The sequence below is a fragment of the Phaenicophaeus curvirostris genome, chromosome 3 (assembly GCF_032191515.1).
Source record: "Phaenicophaeus curvirostris isolate KB17595 chromosome 3, BPBGC_Pcur_1.0, whole genome shotgun sequence".
Taxonomy (NCBI): domain Eukaryota; kingdom Metazoa; phylum Chordata; class Aves; order Cuculiformes; family Cuculidae; genus Phaenicophaeus; species Phaenicophaeus curvirostris.
Window position 1 is genome coordinate 80,371,258 of NC_091394.1, and position 9,669 is coordinate 80,380,926.

Genomic DNA, 9,669 nt, shown 5'->3' on the forward strand with positions numbered 1-9,669 from the left:
GGAGGAAAAGGGGGAGGAAAAGGGGGAGGAAAAGGGGGAGGAAAAGGGGGAGGAAAAGGGGGAGGAAAAGGGGGAGGAAAAGGGGGAGGAAAAGGGGGAGGAAAAGGGGGAGGAAAAGGGGGAGGAAAAGGGGGAGGAAAAGGGGGGGACAGAGAGAGAAGGGGGCAAAAGAGAGAGAGAAGGGGGCAAAAGAGAGAGAGAAGGGGGGAAAGAGAGAGAGAAGGGGGGAAAGAGAGAGAGAAGGGGGGAAAGAGAGAGAGAAGGGGGGAAGAGAGAGAGAAGGGGGGAAAAGGGAGAGAGAAGGGGGGAAAAGGGAGAGAGAAGGGGGGAAAAGGGAGAGAGAAGGGGGGAAAAGGGAGAGAGAAGGGGGGAAAAGGGAGAGAGAAGGGGGGAAAAGGGAGAGAGAAGGGGGGAAAAGGGAGAGAGAAGGGGGGGAAAAGGGAGAGAGAAGGGGGGAAAAGGGAGAGAGAAGGGGGGAAAAGGGAGAGAGAAGGGGGGAAAAGGGAGAGAGAAGGGGGGAAAAGGGAGAGAGAAGGGGGGAAAAGGGAGAGAGAAGGGGGGAAAAGGGAGAGAGAAGGGGGGAAAAGGGAGAGAGAAGGGGGGAAAAGGGAGAGAGAAGGGGGGAAAAGGGAGAGAGAAGGGGGGAAAAGGGAGAGAGAAGGGGGGAAAAGGGAGAGAGAAGGGGGGAAAAGGGAGAGAGAAGGGGGGAAAAGGGAGAGAGAAGGGGGGAAAAGGGAGAGAGAAGGGGGAAAAGGGAGAGAGAAGGGGGGAAAAGGGAGAGAGAAGGGGGGAAAAGGGAGAGAGAAGGGGGAAAAGGGAGAGAGAAGGGGGAAAAGGGAGAGAGAAGGGGGAAAAAGAGAGAGAAGGGGGAAAAAGAGAGAGAAGGGGGAAAAAGAGAGAGAAGGGGGAAAAAGAGAGAGAAGGGGGAAAAAGAGAGAGAAGGGGGAAAAAGAGAGAGAAGGGGGAAAAAGAGAGAGAAGGGGAAAAAAGAGAGAGAAGGGGAAAAAAGAGAGAGAAGGGGGAAAAAGAGAGAGAAGGGGGAAAAAGAGAGAGAAGGGGAAAAAAGAGAGAGAAGGGGGAAAAAGAGAGAGAAGGGGGAAAAAGAGAGAGAAGGGGGAAAAAGAGAGAGAAGGGGGAAAAAGAGAGAGAAGGGGGAAAAAGAGAGAGAAGGGGGAAAAAGAGAGAGAAGGGGGAAAAAGAGAGAGAAGGGGGAAAAAAGAGAGAGAAGGGGGAAAAAAGAGAGAGAAGGGGGAAAAAGAGAGAGAAGGGGGAAAAAGAGAGAGAAGGGGAAAAAAGAGAGAGAAGGGGAAAAAAGAGAGAGAAGGGGAAAAAGAGAGAGAAGGGGAAAAAGGGAGAGAAGGGGAAAAAAGGGAGAGAAGGGAAAAAGGGAGAGAAGGGGAAAAAAGAGAGAGAAGGGGGAAAAGAGAGAGAAGGGGGAAAAAGAGAGAGAAGGGGGAAAAGAGAGAGAAGGGGGAAAGAGAGAGAAGGGAAAAAGAGAAGGGGAAAAGAGAGAGAGAAGGGGAAAAAAGAGAGAGAAGGGGAAAAAGAGAGAGAAGGGGAAAAAGAGAGAGAAGAGGGGGAATAGAGAGAGAAGGAAAAGAAGAGCGAAGGGAGGTAAAAAGAGCGAGAAAAAAAATTAAAAAGGGAAAAAGCGAAGCAAGCCGCGGCCGCGGGCAGCAGCTGCATTTCGCTCGGCGCCCACACGGGAGCCGCACCGGCCCGTCTCTCGGCTCGCGCTCCCGCACGCCGCTCGCCCGACAGCTGCCTCCGGGCAGGCGGCCGGGGCCGGGGGCGCCGCTCCCCCCGCTCCCCATCTCCCCCCGCTCCCCCGGGGGCTCCGGGCAGCGCCGCGGGCTCCGGGGCGCCGCCGCCTTCCCGGGCGGGTCCGCGGGGTCCCGGGCGGAGCCGCAGCCACCGGCCCGCGGCAGCGAGCGGGGCCGCCCGCTTCTGCCCCCCCCCCCGCGCCGCCCCCTCCCCGCGCCACCTGCCCCGCTCGCCCCCGCGCCGCGCACCTCTCTTGCCGCGTCTCCAGCGGCCGCTCTGGCAGTGGCCGCAATCCATGAAGTTCAGGATGACCAAGGCAAAGGAGAAGAGGCGAAACCGCATCCTGCGGCCTCCCGCGGCCCCGGGCGGGACGGCGGCAGCCGCGGGGACCCGCCGGGCTCAGGCGCCTCCCGCTCCCCGGCTCGGGCGCCGCGAGCTGCCCGCCGCTTCCAGCATCTCCCGTGCGCCGCGGGGCGAGAGAGAGAGAGAAGGGGAAAGCCCGGCTGCCCGCTTTCCCGGTCCTCCCCCTTCTCCGGCTGCCCCCGAGAAACAAAAAGAGAAGAAAAGAAAACAAAACACAAAAAAAAAAAACCACAAACAAGCAGCCGGGCAGCGGCGAGGGGAGCGGCGCGGGCAGCCGCGGCCCCGGAGCGCCCGGGTGCGGGCTGTCAGCCGGCCGACCCCGCTATTTATCGCGGCGCTCCCCGCCCCCGGCCGCGCGGGTCGCGGAGCCACCGCCCCCCCCCCCCCCCCCGCCCCCCACCTCAGGGCCCCCCCCCCCGCCCCAGCCGGGCGCGAGGAGCGGCTCCGCGCCGCGGGGCGCGTGCGGGCGGTCCCCGCGCGGGGCGGGGGGCGCCGCCTGCCCCCCCTCCGCCCCGCGCGGCCCTAGCGCCGCCCGCCCCCTCCCACCCCACACCCCCCCCGCCGCGGGGCCCTAGCGCCGCCCGCCCCGCGACCCCCGCCCCGGGAGACGCCGAGGCTCTCGCCTGAGGTTTCTCCTCGGCAGGCTGCACTCTCTCCCCGCCGAGCCTCCTCGTCCTTCCCCTGCGCTGCTCACAGCCTTGGGAAACTTTGTGCTGATTGCCTTTCTTTTTTCCCTTTTCCTTTTTCCCTTTCTTCCCGCGGCGTTTGGCAATTAACTCCTTTCCTTTCATTCCTAGGTTTAAGACCTTGGACCGTTTATTTTCCCTTCCTTTTCTTCTTCTGGCTTCCTAAAACCCGATCCCGCACATTTCCAAACCTCCTCTTTGAAGCATCGCTTTCATTGTCTTGGGAAGACAGCTCTTGAAGCACTGAAGCATAACGTTAGTACGTGATTTTTACTTGTTTCTAGCTTCATCTCTACTTGGCAAAGGTATCGTGGAGCTGATAACACGGGAACCCTGCTAGTGCAGATAAGAGGATGGAACAAGGGGGCACGCGAGATGTTCCAGGGGAATTTACCTCTGAAGCGGGAGGAACTGTCAGTTCCTCGGGGCGTCACACGCTGATCTCACAGAGCCATCGGATTTCTCTGCTTCTCCCTCACAGCCTGTATCGACAGACCTTGGCTCCTCGGTGGCAGCGCTGGACCTGCTGTGCCTGACGTAATGAGCCCCATGGGACCTGGGGCGCTGTGGGGCAGGTGCAAGAGCTCGGGAGGTAGCGTGGGGTCTGGCACAGGTGGCACAAAGCCAGGTCTCATAAACACGGCTGGATCCAGGCTCGCTCTGCGCTGGGTGTTCCTTCTCCTTTCCACCACCCGAACACTTCTGGTCGTGGGGATGTGGTGCTGAAATACCTGAGCTGCCTCGGGATGGAGCCAGCTAGGTTCTCACAAAACCAGATGTGCTCCTTCCAGAGAAGAGCTGGCTCTGCAAAGAGCACAACTGCATTCACGTGGCACCGTGCCTGAGCTGATCAATCCTGTTAGACCCAAGCTGGCTTCTCAACTATGGCCCAGACAATCTGTCCACAGATAATCAAGCCTGACTGTACGGTGTTTACCACGCCACCCTGAGACCTCAGAATTTTTGACTGTATTTATCAGTGTACTGTTCCTCTGAAACAGAGAAGCATCAGCATCCTCAGTTTCCAGTTGGAAGACTGAGTTACAAAGAGGCTAAATAACTTCCCTAAAATCAAAAGGGAAGGATGCAACAGGGTGAAAACTTGGTCCAGAGTTTCCCAAGTTCTCGGACAGTACTGTAACCTCTGGGCTGCCATTCTTTACACTTACAGTAGTGATGCTATAATAATTTAACTGCTAGTATGAAATATAAAGATTTTTTGAAGTCACATTACAGTATATAATCTCTTTTGATGTCAAATCTTTATTTATTATATCAGTCATTATAGGGTTGCAGTTTACGAGGTCCCCCTGCGCTACACAGAGCACCGGCACCTTTCAGTATTGTCGTAATCTAAGAATTATAGAGATGTGACATGTCAACTAATTAACACAGACCAAAGAACTAAGTCAGTCAAGGCCATTTTAGCTCAGTGTTAGGGGTCTCCAAGTGGATTTGGAGTTGATGCTATGGAAAAGGCTGCAAAAAATAAGGCACGGGTCTGTGTTTAGTGGGTTTTATTTTCCCAGGTCTACTTATGCAGAAAACTTTCCAAATTATGTGTATATATGTGTGTGTGTTTGAGCACGCGCGTATGTGTGTATATAAACTTGTTGCTACAGAAGCCATGATTTATTTTAGCAGAGGATGTTTACTGGCAAAAGGAGTTCTCCAAGGCATGTAGCCCCCATATCCACCCTAACTCCATGTGACAGATTGTGTGCCACAGACAGCTGAGACTGAGACTTTTTGTACTAACATTATCTTTAGAGTACATGGTTACAATTTTTTGATGCAGAAATAAAACTCTACCACCACCCCATAGATCCTTCCAAGCTGCAGTCCAAGGGACAGAGAGATCAGTCTGCTAGAGGAAGGGGATATGAAAGAGAGGTGTTATCAACACCTTCGAGGGGACTCCAGGAACTGATCTCCTTGTCTGTTTTCAGGTCTACAAACCCATAGTCATGGGACTTTTGAGTTTACAGCAATTACCTGGGGGCGAGCCATGGAGTCCTTTGTGTAAAGAGTGATATCAGGACCTTCCCGATATCCTCAAATTCTGGATGTGCCTGAGATATATAAAAGCCCAAATGGACTTTTCAGAAAGGTGCCCTGCTGACACTGAAGATAACTGAGGTCTCTCAATGTGTAGTACTGGGTTTCAGGGGAAACAGGTCTCACACGTTTCCTCACTTCTTAAGGGAGAATGGCCTGTCACCCTTCTCCAGCCTGGCCTCCTTTGAAGATCTCCCAGACCTGGAAAATAAACGTGAAGTACCTCCAAGTGAAATTCCTAGCCTTTGAGAGCAGGAGTAAGCCTCAGCACTGTTTTTCCTGTAATGGGGGAAGCTGTAGCCCATGTGGGAGCCAATTCTGTGGAAGAAGCCTGCAGTCAGTGGTCCAGGAGCTGGCTGGGACTTCAACACCCAGACTGAGCTAGGCAGGCTAAACCACCTGCAGGCAGCTCTGGTAATACCTGGCAGCACTAGCCCTGGGCTAGCATCCCATCATGCCACATAAGTACAGGACAAATCTACTTCCTTGGGGTTGCTTGATGTGATTTATTTCAAGAGAACTCCAATGGGGAACTTCTGGAGACAGTGAGACACTGTTGGTCTGTAACAGGCAGGCAGCAGAGCTGGTGTGGCATTTTCAGGACTTTAGTAGGAAACACAGCTATGGTGACCTTAAAGGCATATCTTTTTTTTTAAAGTGTTTATCAAGAGCTCTATCTAAGCATTATGGGCTGTTAAGGAGACAGTATAAAATCACTTGTATGAAAGTTCCTGAATTTGAGTGGTGGAGACCTGCATCCTGGATCAAATAGCAACTGGAAATAAACTCTCAATATTGCATGAGGTATGATAGGCAAGAAATGCTTTCAAAGAGAAGTCAAGAACCTTATACTTCCTATCATGAGGAAGAATAAGTGGAAGTATGCAAGAAAAAGGGCATTACAATTGAAGTTAACGGCCAAGAGCACGATACTAGGTAGACAGCAGACCCAATTTGATTTAAATTCACACAATATAACATTGCAAAAAGCCAGATATTTGGCAAGAAGAATCTGGATGACAGTTTTGACACTATGATGGATGGAAAATTCATGTTTTTAAATAGGCGGCATGGAAAGAATCTTCTTAATAGATATAGTCTGGTTGCCAAATCTCCAAGTAAGTTTCAGGTGATGAATAGTTGCCATTACAGAAATAATATCTGAATTCATGTTTTCAGAGAAGAATACCCAGAGACAGGGGGTAGAAGGACAAAAGAAGAGATATAGTGAAGAGACTAGTCAGCCCCTGTCAGGCAGCTGGAAGGTAGATGAGGATCCCCAGAGCATCCCCTTTGGGTGAGCTTCTGAAGGAACGGTAACAGGAAACAAAGGCAGAGGAGAACAAGAACCACAGAGCTAGTGGAGCATGGCAATTCAAGCTCATAGATAGCTGTGTATGATGGCTGATAAATCCAGAAGGATGAACGTAGCTGAGAAATTATTAAGAAAAAGTCATTGAAGAGTTTAGGAAGACTGGTGTCAGTGGACCAGAAGCCAAACCAGAGTCTGCAGAGGACAGAATGTGTTTATAGTCGGAGGCAAAAGAGTCAGGAGGCTTGAGAGGTTAAAGAGCAGGGGAAGAAAAAGTGCTGGGATGGGTTCTGTAGGATGTGGTAGACCTTTGTGTCTGAAGTCCAACAGAAACAGGGGGCTTTGTCAAGAACGAGGAACTGGGAAAATTATCTAAGCAATTGTATGTTCAATGAATGTGGTCATAGAAATAATGCATTAGTCAAAGCCCAAGAAGATGATGTGGCAATGATTGATATACTAGATGATGACAGTCTGGGCAACAGCTTTTGCTGTGGGAATAGCTAGGAAGGGGTGTATTTTGACTAAGTTATTCAAAGGTCTCAGCAGCCAAATTAATGCACTTTTGCTGAGATGATTCATTGTACACTGTCCTGAAATAATATTATTTTATAAAACTGTTCACTGAAAATTCAGTTTTATGAGTTGTGCTCCACAGAGGTTTCACTGACTGCAAAATATCTGCGTTTCTACACTTCAGTTGTATTAAAGCCAACATGTTGATGCTTTTGCAATATAAAGTAGTTGAATCTCCCCGTTCTTTATTGGGCTCTGTAGGATGTGATCTGTAAGTATTCTAACTTCATCATATAGTAGAGAGAGATCTTAAAATGAACAATACCAAAGTTCTTTCTTAAAGAAAATTCTCCATGTTCCTATAGCTGGGTGATTCATATCCTGTACACAGAAGTCATGCTCTTTCCTAAGATCAGAGCCTCAGCAATAATATGTTAAGTCTACATAGCCTTACACTGAAGTAGAGGAGATGCATCTTTATTTTCGGTGAAATAAATGAGTGATCCTGATGAGATTAATACCCAAACTTCATAAATAAATTTATACACAACCCAGCTTTCAAGTCTTTATTTCTGAGTCATTCTTTACCTCCTTTAAATTCTTAAATTATACTTTATCCATTAATTCTTCAAAACATGGTCTAAAACAATAAATCACAATAATTGAATTTTATGCCCTGTTTGGGGCCTCCCAAAACCAGAGCACAACCACTGGAGGACCACCAAGGTGTTTAAGAGGTGGAACATAGCCGTTGCGAGGAGAGACTGAGGAAGCTGGGTTTGTTTGTCCTGTAGAGGCAGTTTTGGGGAGACCTCATGGATCATTCCTATACCCACAAGGAGGTTACTGAGCAAGTGGAGCTAGGATCCTTACAGAGGTCATGTACTGAAACAGGAGAGGTTCACACTGGGTATAAAGGAAATAGTTTTCCCTGTAAGGATGAATAAGCACTGGAAGAGGTTTGCCCAGAGAAGCTGTGGACTCACCTTCCTTGGACAAGGCATTGAGCAACTGGGCTTGAACTCTGCTGATCCTTCTTTTAGCAGAAGCGTGCACTAGGGGCCTCCTAAAGTCCCTGCCAACTTGGATGATTTGGCAACCATATAGAAACCATGAGCTCCCAACACAGGGTGAGAATACTGCGACATGCACATTCTATACATCCATGTAGCTTCCCTTCAAACCCTGTCTGGCCACTTGGTATCTCTGCAACATCCACAGTGCACAAGAAAACTCTCATAAAATTGTCTCTGGTTTGAAGCAGTAAAATAGTTGAAGAAATAAGTCTATTTATAATTTTAAGCCACAATGTTCTTTAAAAATTATTTTCAAAGCCAGTGAAGCAAAACTATCCCAAAGTTATAGTTCTATAGATAGTTCTGTTGGGCTACAGAGTTTTCAATGTTCAATATTGTCTGTGGTAATCCTAGGCTAATTTAAAAAAAAAAAATTGTTGTCTCAGCAACCTGTCTTATGGAGGACAATTGTAGATATTAAGAGACCATGATTACAAGCAAAATCAACTAAATTCTCCATACTGAGAAGGAGATCAAAGATTCTCTTCCTTCTGACTCTCCTCTCTCTCTCCAAAACACAATCAAATTTCTCAGTTTTTGACCTGTTTGTGAAGACTTTTTGCCTCTCGTTCTTGTGGGAGACTTCAATCTTCCTGATATCTGCTGGAAGTACAATAGAGCAGAAAGGAAGCAGTCTAGGAGGTTCCTGGAGTGCGTGGAAGACAACTTCCTTGCACAGCTGGTGAATGAACCTACAAGGGAAGGTGCCCTCCTGGACCTGCTGTTTGTGAACAGAGAAGGCCTTGTGGGGGACGTGGCAGTAGGTGGACGCCTAGGACAAAGCGATCATGAGATGATAGGGTTTTCTGTTCTAGGTGAAGTGAAGAGGGTGGTTAGTAGGACAGTAGCATTAAATTTCCAGAGGGCAGACTTTGATCTCTTCAGAAGGCTGGTTGGCAAAGTCTCATGGGAGATAGTACTTAAGGGCAAGGGAGCCCATGAGGGCTGGGAGCTCTTCAAAAAGGAAATCCTAGCAGCTCAAGAGAAAGCCATCCTCATGTTCCGGAAAAAAAAGCCGTCAGGGGAGAAAACCAGCTTGGTTGAACAGAGAGATCTTGAGTGATATCAAGAAGAAGAGAAATGTTTATGGGCTCTGGAAGAGGGGACAGGCCTCTTGGGTGGACTACAGGAGGGAAGTGAGATTGTGTAGAGAAAAAATCAGAAGGGCTAAGGCTCAACTAGAAATCAGATTGGCAAAGTCTGTGAAAGATAACAAAAAATTCTTCTATAAATGTATAAATAATAAAATGAGGACTAGGGAGACCATACAGTCCTTATTGGACGCAGAGGAACAACGGTGACAGGGGATGAGGAAAAGGCTGAGATACTTAATGCCTTCTTTGCCTCAGTCTTCAATTGTAAAGAAAGTCGTTCTGTCTGTGTACAAACCCAGGAGCTAGAGGAGCAAAATGAGGCTCCCATGATCCAAGAGGAGGTGGTCAGAGCCTTGCTAGCCCAACTAGACACCCACAAGTCTATGGGGCCGGACGGGATTCATCCAAGGGTATTGAAGGAGCTGGCGGGTGTGATGGCCAAACCCCTTTCCATCATCTTCCAACAGTCCTGGAAGACTGGGGAAGTCCCACTGGACTGGAGGCTGGCTGATGTTGTGCCCATCTACAAGAAGGGTCGCAGGGAGGATCTAGGGAAATACAGGTCTGTCAGATTGACCTCAGTGCCAGGGAAAGTCATGGAACAGGTGCTCTTGAGTGCTATCATGAAGCACATGCAAGGGAACCGGGTGATCAGGCCCAGTCAACACGGGTTCACAAAAGGCAGGTCTTGCCAAACTAACCTGATCGCCTTCTATGACAAAGTGACTCGGCTGCTGGATGAGGGAAAGGCAGTGGATGTGGTCTTCCTGGACTTCAGTAAAGCCTTTGACACAGTTTCT

General features: G+C 49.6%; 1 protein-coding gene across 2 annotated transcripts in view; it reads right to left on the reverse strand.

The window, feature by feature from the left end:
- Positions 1 to 2,145, reverse strand: part of RSPO2 (R-spondin 2) — a 114,269-nt gene extending 112,124 nt beyond the window's left edge. For both annotated transcript variants that reach the window (XM_069854550.1, XM_069854549.1), the window contains exon 1: positions 2,013 to 2,145. In XM_069854550.1, the coding sequence (XP_069710651.1) occupies positions 2,013 to 2,106 (94 nt within the window). In that variant the 5' untranslated portion in view covers positions 2,107 to 2,145. The remainder of the gene's footprint in view (positions 1 to 2,012) is intronic.
- Positions 2,146 to 9,669: the final 7,524 nt, after the last annotated feature.